Genomic DNA, 13,312 nt, shown 5'->3' with positions numbered 1-13,312 from the left:
GTACGGGTATAAATCAGACAGATAAGGTCTAATAGCACAAGGAGTCCGGGACAGGAAGGCACGTGCAGGGGGCCTTTGGAGAGGGCCCCTAAAGGCCTTTTCAGTGATGGCTGGTTGGCAGGGGGAGGAGAGAGGTGTAAGCTCTGGGGCGGGGTAGGCTAGAGAGCCTCTGCAGGATGGCTCTTCAGCCTTGACTGAGGGCTTGAGAACGCTTTCCTTGGGAAGCATCTGTGCTTAGGTATAAGTTAACATCACAGCCTGTGCACTGATGCAACAGTGACAGACTGCGTTTTCTTGGGCTCCAAAATCACTGTGGATGATGACTGTAGTCATGGAATTAGAAGACGCTTGCTCCTAGGAAGAAAAGCTATGACCAACCTAGACATCACGTTAAAAAGCAGAGACATCACTTTGCCAACAAAGGTCCCTGTAGTCAAACCTATGGTTTTTCAAGTAGTCACGTATGGATGTGAGAGATGGACCTGAAGAAAGGTGAGCACCGAAGAATTGATGCTTTTGAACTGTGGTGCTGGAGAAGACTCTTGAGAGTCCCTTGGACTGCAAGGAGATCCACCCAGTCCATCCTAAAGGAGATCAGTCCTGAATATTCATTGGAAGGACTGAAGCTGAAGCTGAAGCTCCAATCCTTTGGCCTCCTGATTCGAAGTGCCGGCTGACTGGAAAAGACCTTGTTGGAAAGATTGGAGGCAGGAGGAGAAGGGGACGACAGAGGATGAGATGGTTGGATGGCATTGCCAACTCGATGGACATGAGTTTGAGCAAACTCCGAGAGATAGTGAAGGATAGGGAAGCCTGGAGTGCTTCAGTTCATGGGGTCACAAACAGTTGGACACGACTGAGCAACTGGACAACTATGCACTGATACCACAGAGCATCTCAGGAACTGTAATTTTGGCCCAATTGCTGGTACAATAGCCTTGGTCCCTGTTCTAGAAAATACCATGACCTCAATGAGACTAGGCTCCACTGGACACACATGCAAAGCTATTTCAGGTGAATGTCTCCTGGCTGCTGGACCAGCAAGGCGTGTAATGTGCAACGGAGCCCTCATCAGGGCTGGTTTGCCCAGCACAGCCCAGGTGGCTTCTTGGTCCAGCCACTGCATTGCCACTTGCGTAACTTACGCTGCCTGCCACCAGCGATCCCCCCCCAACAGCCGGTGGCTTGTGCCAGGGCAGCGCCGGCAGCCAAAGTGTTGAATTCAGCTCAGGTGACTGGTGATGGCACCTGGGGTCCTGCCAGCCACTGCAGTTCTGGCCGCCCAGACACAGAGCCAGGGGACACTTGGCCCAGGGTCCCCGCCCCTCCCTGGGGAGTATCCCAAGCCTTCCTGTCCCCCGCGGCCCTAGGGGTGTGCCCAGGGGTGCCTCCATGTGCCTTTCTGCTGACCCCACCTCTTTGTCCCCCGTGAATCCAGGGGAAACCTCTTCACTCGGACCCTGAGCGACATTGTGAGCAAAGAAGACTTCGTGCTGGATTCCGAGTACCTGATCACACTGCTGGTCATTGTCCCCAAGTAAGCGGGCCAGAGTGAGAGGGGGGTTGGGGGTTTGGGGCTGGGTTGGCGATCACAAAGGAAATCGTCCTGCTCAGTGGAGAGGAAGGGAGAGCCCACCACGGCCAGATGCCAGGGCCCTAAATGGCAGCTGTGGAGTTGGTTTCAGGAGCAGCTGATAGAGCTGTGGTGGTCATAGTGACAGGAGCGGCCGTTTCTCAGACATCCGTCCACCGTTGTCAGATGCCATACAGAGGAGGCATCTCACACAGGCCTGGGGGCTGCTATTGTTCCCTAGTCCTAAAACCCGAGAGCTCAGCTGGCCTGCCCAAGGTCACACAGGCCTGGGATTAGAGCTCCCAGCTGGAGTCTCCACTGAGTCCTTCCCACGGGCCCCTCCCTGCTGCCTGGGGCCTCCTAGGGAGGTGAGCATTCCAGTGTCCATGGCAGGGCCTCGGGGGATGTTTGGGGTGCTGTCTGGCCCCCAGCCCTGCTCCCCCCAGTCCCTCAGGGAAAAGGCATGCAATTTCCTAGACACTCAGGACACCTTACAGCCTTTTGTTCAAAAATCATTGAACGATTCTGTACTCTTGCAGGCCGAGTTACGTACAATGGCAAAAAACCTATGAATCCCTCTCAGACATGGTGGTCCCACGGTCAACCAAGTAAGTGAGGCCTCAGGTCCTGGGTTTGGGGGGCCATGTATGGGCACTCTGGGACACCCAGCCACCAAACATATCCCAGAGATGCAAGGGCCCTCAGCCCTCCACACATGTTCGTTCATGGCCACACACTCAGTCACAGGCCAGACTCCCTCCATCTTTCAGAAGTCTGCTCCCTTGCCGTCTCCTCCAGGAAGCCCATCCTGACTACCTTCTGGCCCTCAGCGCTTGCAAGCCCTGAGCAGCAGCACTCTGTTCTGCATGCTTATCTTGGCTAGATTCTTCCCCCCTTGCGGGTCAAGCAAGGGCCTGGCCATGATAACCACAGAGCATGAGTAGGGAAGGAAGAGTCTCGGCGTGTGGCCTGCTGGGGTCAGAGCAGGAGCGGCCAGTGAGGGCTGGAAAAGTGACTTAGAAGAGACGGAGGAATATATTCAACCCATGAGTGCCACCCAGTGGGGAAAACCAAGGATTTAGTGCTGTAGGCAGGAACAGGCATAGATCTCACTGTACGATGTGAAGTGGAGAGAAGATTGTAGAAGGGGACACACAGCATGAAGGCATTTATTATTTAAGATCTCCAAATGGACAGACCAGACGGTATGTGACTTGAGAGATGCAGGTGCACGGATCACGGGATATTTGAGGATGAGAAATGCTGAACAGCACAGCAATGACCTGGGGGTGGGCCGCAAGATGTGGTTGGGAGGGCACGTGGGTCTTCAATTGTTTGAAAATTGTTCTATGTTTTAAGCTTGATGGAGGGAAGGGGGGATACATGGATATTTGTCATTCTCTATACCTTTCCCTGTATCTGAAATAGCTTGTCATTTGAAATGATTTGACAGTGAGTCTTGTGGCTCAGAGGGTAAAGAATCCAACTGCAGTGAAGAAGACCCAGGTTCGATCCCTGCATTGGGAAGATCCCCTGGAGAAGGGAATGGCAACCCACTCCAGTATTGTTGCCTGGAGAATCCCATGGCCAGAGGAGCCTGGGGGGCTGCAGTTCATGGGGTCACAAAGAGTCATATAAGACTGAGCAATTAACACACGCGCACGTGCGCGCGCGCACACACACACACACACACACACACACTTGGACGCACATAGAGCTCAGCGTGGGGGCAGCCCTGTCCACTCCCATCCCAGCCCAGAGGCCTCTGGCCTGGCACCTGCTGTAGGGCTGGCTCTCCCTGGGTCACAGGCTCTCAAGCAATAGCAATCAGGAGCTAAACTGAAGGGTGCAGGGAACAGGACAGTCACAGCCTGAGGTCGCAAGAGGAGGCTGAAGGAGTGAGCCGGGGGCAGCGTACCCGCAGGAGGTGGAGGAGGGGGTGCAGGCTGGCAGAGGAGCTGCCTTCAAAACTGGCCTGTTTGGCCGGAACGTTCACTTTTCTCCAGGGCTGGCTGTCCATGGCCACATGCAGGGAGAGCCTTCTACCAGAGGCAGCTTGGCTTCTCAGATTAGAACCCCCAGGCCCTTCATTGTCAGGGGGTACCTGCGAGCCTCTGGAGATGACTGTGGACAGGTTCCTGGATCCTGGGTCAGCTCCGATGGGTGGCTTGGAGAAGCAGGAAAGGTGATCCGAGACCCTGCCCGGGCCCATGGTCAGGTCATGTGGTCAGCAGGATGCCAAGGCCCTTAGAACATGGGTCCCAGTGACCACAGCACTCCTACGTCAGGGTGTACCAGGGAGGCCGTGTCTAATTAGAACAGTGTGACACTGGACATGAAATGCCCATTGTGGGATGGTTTTTACCAATGGGAACTCTGCCCTGCTTCATTGCACCGTGGCATTTGAGAGCTGGGCACTTGCTATGCATGGCAGGTGATTAAGATCTGTGATCAGCTGGGTCTTGGCTGGTTCATGTCCGGACCACCAGCCCAGATCTGCGCGAGTCTCCAGCATTTTCCTCCAGGGGCTGTGTTCAGATCACCCACAGGCCTCTGCAGCCCTAGCCTGGAGAGTGAGTGAAAGGAGTCGGAGTTAGGCTGCTCACAACATACTGCCTAGAGTTAGGACGCAGGAAGGGTGTCCTTCGTCCGGTGCCCTCGCTCCTTCCAGGGCCGCTGCGCCTGGACCACCGGGCCCCCACTGGCAGCAGCCCACCGCCCCCGGAGAGACGACGGACTCTTTCCCGCCGGGCTCAGCGGCCTGGTGGTGCACCCAGTGAACGAGACTTTCTCTCCAACAGGTTGATCGCTGAGGACAAGGAGGGCGGCCTCTTCACCGTGACTCTGTTTCGAAAAGTGATCGATGATTTCAAAACCAAAGCCAAAGAGAATAAGTAAGGGCCAGCCTTGGTGGGTTTTCCCAGAGGTTGGTTCGTCTGCCCTTGGAGGGGGTGATTTCTGGCCCGCCTGGAAGCTTCTTAGCCACAGCCGCTCGTTTGCTTGTTTTAAGGTTCACTGTACGAGAATTTTACTATGATGAAAAAGAAATTAAAAGGGAAAGGGAAGAGATGACCCGATTGTTGTCGGATAAGAAGCAACAATATGTGAGTATATGATACTGGCCGGGAGGGTTCTCAGGAAGGTTCTGGGTGGCCCCCACCCCACCACAACCTACCTCCCACCTATGCACCACAGGCCTGGAGCACAAGGGCCCTGCCCAGTCCCCACCCCCCAGTGATCTTCATCCCCCTCCCTCCAGTGCATACCCCCAGGGACGTGTCCTCCTGGGGCTGCTGGAGCAGGTCTGGGGGACAGTGACAAGCACGGTAACCCGGAGGTGGCACGTGAGCCCTGCAGCAGCAGATCTCACCGAGCCAGTCCCTGCCCTCCGGGAAGGGACTCCGGGCTCCGTCCTGAGGATGAGAAAGTGAGGCTCTGAGAGGCGAGCGAGCACGAGCCCAGGGAGAGGACCTCGCCAGCCCCTGGAGGTTGGGCGAGGCTGTTGGCACTTCAGGCAGCAGCACTTGTGCCAAGAGCGGCCACCACTTTGCAGAGTGCAGCCAGCGGTCACCTGAAGGCCTGGCCTGCATGACCTCCAGGAGGGACGTGACCAGTCACCAGCACCTGTACTTACCTCCCCCAGGCTTTTAGCAAAGAGTGGGTGCTTCTCCCAGAAACTTCCGACCACTGCCACTCAGAACCTTCTCCTGTGTGAGGGCAGCTGAGCTCAAGGGGGAGAAAAACAGGTTTTCATTGTTGACGTGTGAGCGGTGCGGCTGTGACTCTGTAAAATGGGCACATTCGGGACTTGGAGTGAGCCTGAGCCCCGTGGGATGTTTTCAGGTCCCCATCCCCCACCGGCCCCACCAGGGAGGGTTCTCAGAGAAGCTTCCAGTTCAGCCTCTAGTATCGAGAGGAGGGAGGAGAGGGAGGTCCAGTGTGTAAACACGAGGCTATGTGTGTGTTTGGGTGACGTGCGAGTGCCTTCCACGGGCCGTGTGTTTGCCCAGGGCCTCCTCCGGCCTCGGGCTGGGCATTCTGCGTGTCCCACCTGACCTCTCAGGTCAGTGACCTTTGCAGAGGGACTGCAGACACATGGCCTCCGAGTGAGAACCAGGCTCAGAGCCCCCCATAATGGGGCCTCCCGATCCCCACCGGATCAGCCCATCCTTCTTTGAGGAGGAAACGGAAACTGATGACATAGAAGTACCTGTGGGGGATTTCAGCCCCTGTCCCCTGGAGGTGGGCATAGCTACCTGCTCCAGTATTCTTGCCTGGAGAATCTCGTGGACTGAGGAGCCTGGCGGGCTACTGTACACAGGGTCGCACAGAGTCGGACACGACTGGAGCGACTTAGCACACACGCCCCTCGAGGAGAAAGGCACGAGCACACAAGGGAACACACACTTCTTAGATCTATAATCTGTTGGGCTCCGGCCGAGGCGCCAGGGCTTGGCGCCCCTTCCTGAGGCTAAGAACTGAGCTGGAGCCCTAAGCCCCTTGTCTCAGACCACACTCATCAGCAGAAAGGATGATCACCAGCCGGAGCTGAGGCCAAAGGGTGTCCTCCTTTACCCCAGCCCACCCGAAACCAAAATAACCCAAGGGCGTTCGAGCCCACTCTTTAGCTGAGGCCTCTCCCCGCTTGCCTCAGTCCTGGCCCCGGCCCCCCATGGCGTTGCTTGATGGTGGCACCTTTCACGGGTGTCCGGGGCCTTTGGCACACATCTCCAAGCTGGCACAGACCCCCCTGGGGATCATAGTGATACACCTGAACCTGACGCCTGCACCTCCGCCTCGGGTTGCTCACTGGCGCTTCTTCATGTGGTGTAGACTTCTGCAGCCCTGGCTGCCCCGGGGAGCCCTGCCCAGCCTCCCTGGAGGGGGAACCGGAGCCCCAAAGGAGACACACTGAAACATTTAGTTCCTTATGAGGCTCTTGCGGTGCGCCCTCGAGCAGGGTCAGCTGGGGTCAGCCCTACCCCAGCTTAAGAATCTCTTCCCGCCTTTAGCCTTCTTTGAGGTGGGACCAGTGTCCTGCGTCTCTGTCGTTAACTTGTTAACCGGAGAGACCGGGTTGGATCCCGGGTTTCAGCCCCCTTTGAGAGTACAGGCCAGGATTTTCCTGGGCTTTGCCCGTTTGCACAGAAAGATGTTAAAGGGTGCTTGACCTATTTCCTGCCTGCAACATGCCTAAGTGCACTCCGATTGCCGAAGAGGCGATTGTGGGCTGACCTTGGGGGAGACACCCTGACGGAGCCCACACAGCCTGGCAGGTGGAGCTGGATGGTGCCAATATGGAAAAGCTCCTGGCTAGGCCGAAGGAGGGGCTGTGGACTCTGCCCCTGAAATGTGGAATCCCAGGTCTTTAATGCCCTCTGCCACCCACCCCCCCATCCCACTCCCAGCAGGCCAAGGGCATCATCATGCCTTCCAGTCCAACCAGCACGCAAGTTCCCAGAGGGTGGGCCGGCATTCCTGAGTCGCCAAGCACGTGCTTTTCAAGCCGTGAGAATGATTTCTGTTTTGTGCTGCCTGTTTGCTGAAAGATTAATAAATAATTTCTGTGCCCTTAGCAAACTTCCTGTGTTGCTCTTAAAAAGGGATCATCCACCTTCCCGGACCACAAGGTTAAGGTAACCCCGCTAGGGAACCCCGATAGGCCCGCTGCGGGGCAGAGCGACAGAGAGAGAGAGAATGAGGGCGAGGGTGAGGTAAGCAACCCCCCCGGGAGCCCTGGGGTTCCCCGGCTCGCACATCCTCGCCCGCCCGCGCAGGCACCTTTGGGAGAAAACAAATCCTCGCCTTTCCTGTTACCTACTGTGGCTTTCGAGGTCTTAAATTCAAGGACCCCCAGAATCACGCTTCCTCCTAATCTGCAGGGCCTCTTGGGAGCTGCCCTCCGCTCCCCCAGCAGTGATGGGTGCTTGCTGGCCAGGGTGCCTTGGTTCTGGCTGGAGGTGGCTGGAGCTGGTGATGGGGCACATCCTGGCTGGGGCCGGGGGGGTGGTGGTGGTTGGGCATCTCAGCTGTCTTCCCTGGATGCCCCAGCTGGACCCACCCCTGACCTCTTTGGGCATCCGTGGAAGACAGCCATGCCAGCATTAGTGATAGCTGCTGTGGCTGATGGGCTGTGGCCCCGTGAAGTGGGGCCGTGAGGAGACCCCTGAAAGCGGTGGCCGGTGGATGATGCCAGGACCTGGCAGAAGGGGGACTCGTTGGCAGCGCAGTGTCAGACAGAGAAGTCTGCCAGCTGCCTGCGGAAAGCCCTGGGTCAGCTACTGCAGCTTGGTTGGCAGTGGCCCCGTGCGTGTGCCAGGTGGGCTGGCCCACCGAACCACCCTGGCACCGGTGGCCCCTGGAGAACACACAACCAGGCCTGGCCCTGGGCCTTGTCCGACCGACCTGCTGCTTCTGTGGGCCACTGGGCATTTCTTCTCGGCTTGGGGCTCGTTCTGCCAAAACCCACGTCCCTCTGTTGGCCAGGCGTCGGGTGGAGTGGCCGGGAGGGGTCACCGCTCTCCTATCCTCTGCAGGGCCCGCTGCTGCGATGGCTCAAGGTCCACTTCAGCGAAGCCTTTGTTGCCTGGATCCACATCAAGGCACTGAGAGTGTTTGTGGAGTCTGTGCTCAGGTGCGTAGACGTGATGCTCTGGGGCCACCTGGGCTCTGCCACCTTCCTTCCAACCAGGACCCCCCCACCCTGCCAGGCTCTGGGACAGCCCTGGCCTTCCTACCCTCTTCTGCAATTCTTGGCTCTTGGAAACAAGCTTAGGGATTCCTGACTCCAACAAACCTTCCCTCAGTCCTGAGGCCCCTGCTCTCCTGTGCTCTGAGTCTCCTGTCAGGCTGGCGTCTTGCTCCTGCAGGAAACACCAGCACTGTCTCCGTCCTTGAGTTTTGAGGCCTAGCCCTCAAGGCAGCACAAAATATAAAACCCAAACAAACCAACAACAACAAAACTTACTTTACCTCTTTTTTAACAAATGCAAAATAGGTTCACTCTTTTGTGGAAAACTTGGCAACTACAGGTAAGCACAAAGAATGAAGAAAAATCACCTGTAACTTTAACACCAAGAAGAAACACTGCTAACTCGCTGGTGTTCCTAGCATCCTTCAGGCTTTTTGAGTTTGTTTTTTTAAATTTGCAGATATGCATGATTTTTATAAAATGTTTACAAAAATGGAGTCAAGCAGGAAACTTTTCCTGAAGCCCATTTGAACATCTGTGTCCTGAACTATTGGTGTGTGTGGGGGGGGTCTTGGCAGCACTGCATGTAGCTGACTGCACCCCCATTCCCAAAGCTTGGTTTGCTCAGGCCTGCAGGTCCAGTGGCCCCTTGGCCCCTCTGGGTGGTCTTGCTGGGCCCCTTCCGTGTGCACACCAAAGGCGTCCTCAGGACCCCATCCCACACCTGCCTGGTGGAGTGCCCCGCTCTCTTTTCCTTGCCCAGGCTTCCTGGGTGCCCCCTGCTATTCATTTTCCCAGAGGCTTCCCCTGGACTCCTGGCTCATCTTCCCTCCCAGTCCTTTCCTCCTGATCCTCGTATCTGCCAATGGCCTCAGGTTCCTCCCCAAACTTCAGGGCCCCCTTGGACGCCTCCCTCCCCTCATCCTTACGGCCTTCCCCCTCCCTCCACATCACAGCACCCCTGACAAGCCTCCATCCTGCCTTGACCCTTGCTCGCTCTCTCTGTCTCTCTCTTTCACCATCTCCTTCCCAGCTGTTCCCAAAGGCTCTTCCTTGGTCCTCTGCCTCCAGCTCATCCTTCATGTGGGTGCCAACGTGGTTTTGTCCAAGCACAAGCTGGGTCTGACGTGGCTCCTCGTCCTCTCTCAGACATCTCAGACCTCTGTCATGGCAAGCATTGTGACAATGGGCTGAAGGGCAGACTCAGGATAACCCAGAGTGTTCCAGACATCAACAGGCCCCAGTCTGTCCCTGCTCACCTTGAAAATCATTGGTCCTCAGGCTCAGTACAGCAAAGCCTGCCATCCTTACTGGAGGCCCATTTTGCTCAAGAGTGAGGTCCAGATGGTCCACAGAGGTCCCAAATATTGTGTTTAAGCTCAATAAAAGGGAAGTATATGCAAAAACAATTCTATTCAAAACTATAAATGTATGACATTCTTAAAACCTATACTTTTATTTCTCCTGAATAGTTGTAATACATCACTACTGTTAAAAAAAAATTCAAGTTCAGAAATAGGTACTGTGGAAAGTAAGTTCCTGTCAGTTCCACCACCCATGGATTAACCCAGTTAATGGTTTTAAGACTCTTCTTTCCCAAGTTGGGTCATTTATACTTGATGTTCTACAATTTTTTTTTTCATCTACTTATAGTCTCATCACTATGCATAGAGATACTTGATCTTTTTTCATGACTTTTTCATATTCCATCGTATGGAGCACGCATAAGCTAAGAAAACAGATGTTAAAGCAACTTGATTAGAGCAGATGGCTACAGTTCACCTGTTATCTTATTCCTCCGACCCCTCGGCCTTGCCCTCAATTGCCCTCAATTGCCCTCAATTGGTCCTTGGTCTTTCCTCAGAGTTGGTTCTGTCCTTTTTCCCTACTCTGGGAGCTGGAGGGGAGGGCCGGGGTGACTTGCCTCTCTGCCTGTCACCCAGCCCGGAGTCGGATAGAGAGGAGGTGTTGTACGTTTGTGGGCTGAATGACATCAAAGAGAAGTGGACCAACCCTCAGTGGAGGAAGTGCTGGTTCATTGTCAGGCGCTTAAATCACCCAAGATGAAAATGGAAATGGGCCCTGGGTGAGTGGTGGGACGGTGATGAGACTGGAGAAGCCAGCAAGGTAGCTGGGTAATTAATTAGTCTGGATCTTGGGAGAGGACTTGGTGGAGAATGGATGTTAGGGAATGACCAATGACGGTTGATGTGTTTGGATGAGCTCACCTACAGAGGGTCATTCAGAGGGTACACCAAAGGGGAGCCCAGCCTCTAAGGAGTTGGGGCAGAGAAGCCCATGGGGATGTCAGAGGCCGGAGGAGGGAGAGATGGGTGAGTCAGGAAGCAGACGGTTGAGGCTTGACGTGTTTCTGGAATGGGACCACTGGGCGTGAGCAACTAGTAACTGAAGGATGCTCCGGTGACATAGGACCCTGGATGCTCTCATAGGTGGGATGAGAGCTGGGGAAATTGGTGAAAAGGGCACAATGGTGGCATGTGAGCAGGCAGGGGTGGTGACTGCGACTTTCTTACTACAGAGGGCACAAGTGGAGGGCCCCCATTAGGGGGCCTCGAGGGGACGGAGGCTCCTGTACTGAGTGGTCCAGAAGTGGGCAGCCTGGTGGCGGCTGGAGGAGAAAGGAGTGGGAGAGCTGACCTGGAAGGCCTGTTCTGAGCAGGATGGAGTAGGTGTTCGAACTGACCAGGAGGGACAGCTAGCATGGAGAGGACTGGAAGGGTCTAGGGAGAATGTGGAAGCCCTGAAACCAAAAGGAGGGTGAGATGAGGAAGGGGTACAGAGCGTGGAGGCTGGGCGAGGGGCAAAGAGCATTCCTGTAGCCAGTGTCTAGCTGGGGGTGTCTGTTACTCACCAGACACAGGGGTAGCACCGTGAACAAGGAGCTCACAGCTGGTCAGGGGAGCAGAGCTCAGCAGATGGCCTCTTGGTTCAGGGGAAAGGTAAACAGCCTCCCAGAGCAATCTGGCGATGAACGTGGTGGGGTGCCCAGTCGGAGGGTGGCAGAGTGATGATCTGGCTACTGCGTCTGTGAGCTGGAATGCTGTCTCCAGACACACATGTGCCCTGGGCTCTGCATCAGTGACTGTCACCTTTTGAGAAGTCTGAAGTCTGGTGCTTGGACTTCCCTGCGGTGGGCAGGGTCAGCTGTGCTGGTGAGGTCGTGGGTGTGCGGTGGGGTCTCTACCCAGGGAATGGGAGTGGGGTGGGACGTTCGGGAGGGAAGGCAGGGTGAGAGCCACTACTCACTCAAGCGACAGGGACTCTCCAGGAAGCACTACGACCTTCTACTCGTTGTCCTCTGGGTAGCCGGAGCTTGGACGACAAGAGAAGGAATGAGGGTGTCTGCTGGGCCATCCTCTCACCCCATCGAGCCCAGGGGCTCCTGCTGTTCCCTGCCAGCATCAGCGGCCCCTGTGGCCCTCCTCCTCTTGGCTCTGGTGGGGCCCCGCTCGCTCAGTGTCCTAAGGCCTTGCTTGGTTACAGTGAGGCAATTACAAATGGCCCTTTCATTTTACTTTTCTATAGACCCACTAGGAGACCTCAGGACTTGAGTGAACACTTTGCACCATTAACAGCCAGAAATGAGGACCAGGAAAGTCAGGGGCTAGTTTATGAGCCTTGATTGTGAAATAAAAACGAAGTAATACTAACAGGTTAGGCAGTAAAAGGGCATCTCGAGGCCAGCTTTCACATGCCTGACTCGGGCGTGAAGCATGGGTAAGTATTGAATATCCAAGCATTTGCGCACTGGTAGTATATATATATATATTTAAAACACTGACCCATTACAAAATGCACATTTACTTAATATATGGGCTTCCCTGGTGGCTCAGACGGTAAAGCATCTGCCTGCAATGCGGGAGACCCGGGTTCGATTCCTGGGTCGGGAAGATCCCCTGGAGAAGGAAACAGCAATCCACTCCAGCACTCTTGCCTGGAAAATCCCATGGACAGAGGAACTTGATGCACATTTACTTAATATAGTACTCGGTGTAAACATTTTTGTTTGCACTGGGTCTCCATTGCTGTGCGCGGGCTTGCTGTAATGGTAGAGAGCAGGGGCTACTCTCTAGTTGCCGAGCACGGGCTCTAGACCCACGGGCTTCAGTAGTTGTGGCGCACAGCCCCTTGGCTGCTCTGTGGCAGGTGGGATGTTCCTGGACCAGGGATGGAATCCGTGTATCCTGCATTGACAGGCGGATTCTTACCCACTGGACCAGCAGGGAAGTCTCAGTGTAAATACGTTGTTGAGATAACACAATAGGAAAAGCTGCCAGCAAGTGGTTTTTACATGTACACCAGCATCCACAGTCCATTTAAAATCCTGTCCACCCAAAACTCGGCAAAAGGAATGAACAATCTTGATAAACCACATCTGTGTGTGCTGGTCTTTCAGTGGAGAAAAGTAAAGCCACTAAGTTGCATTTTAGACAAAGGCTTTGGAGTCAAAGTATTTTTTGGACGGCCTCAACTTGAGCCCTTACCACCTGACAATCACACATACCCAAGGGACCCCTTGGCTCTTAGTCAAAGACTGTCACCATCAGAAGCTGTTGAGCATGTTGTAGAGATTTTTCTATGCAGAAAGATCTAATATTTAGCCTCACTCCTGACCCTTGACATTCTGCTCAACTGAGTTTTCTTCTCCTAAGCTGTGTGGGCTGATGTTTCACTCTTACTAGGATTTACTGTCAGGTTCATTTTACCCATACTGGCAGTAACTCGTTACACACTTGCTCTGCCTCAACAGGTATGGATTGCCAGTGAACTTCCAAGCGGTTCTCCTCCAGCCTCATAAGAAGTCATGCACCAAACGTTTACGACAGGTTCTGAACTCCGTCTTCAGGCATCTGGATGAAGTTGCAGCTGCAAGTATATTGGATGTAGGTATATCATCCAGAGAAAGCTGCCTTTTACAGTAAGGTCAGCCTCTCCACATGGAGCTATTCCCCCAAAACGGTACCTGCCAGACTATTAGAAAAATCTACACTTCACAAATGTGAAAGGTTAACAAGAGACTGCGTTGA

At 54.7% G+C, this 13,312-nt stretch overlaps 1 protein-coding gene across 6 annotated transcripts in view; it reads left to right on the top strand.

The window, feature by feature from the left end:
- ATP6V1C2 (ATPase H+ transporting V1 subunit C2) overlaps positions 1–13,312 on the top strand; it is a 60,646-nt gene that overhangs the window by 46,953 nt on the left and 381 nt on the right. For 5 of the 6 annotated variants that reach the window (NM_001083653.1, XM_059891133.1, XM_059891130.1 and 2 more), the window contains exons 7-13: positions 1,439–1,537; positions 2,113–2,181; positions 4,375–4,467; positions 4,584–4,677; positions 7,150–7,287; positions 8,110–8,207; positions 13,036–13,168. In NM_001083653.1, the coding sequence (NP_001077122.1) occupies positions 1,439–1,537; positions 2,113–2,181; positions 4,375–4,467; positions 4,584–4,677; positions 7,150–7,287; positions 8,110–8,207; positions 13,036–13,168 (724 nt within the window). The remainder of the gene's footprint in view (positions 1–1,438; positions 1,538–2,112; positions 2,182–4,374; positions 4,468–4,583; positions 4,678–7,149; positions 7,288–8,109; positions 8,208–13,035; positions 13,169–13,312) is intronic. The other variant, XM_059891131.1, reaches the window with a different exon arrangement.

The sequence above is a fragment of the Bos taurus genome, chromosome 11 (genome assembly GCF_002263795.3).
Source record: "Bos taurus isolate L1 Dominette 01449 registration number 42190680 breed Hereford chromosome 11, ARS-UCD2.0, whole genome shotgun sequence".
Classification (NCBI taxonomy): domain Eukaryota; kingdom Metazoa; phylum Chordata; class Mammalia; order Artiodactyla; family Bovidae; genus Bos; species Bos taurus.
The sequence above is the reverse complement of the archived record's forward strand: the minus strand, read 5'-3'. Positions and strand labels throughout refer to the sequence as shown.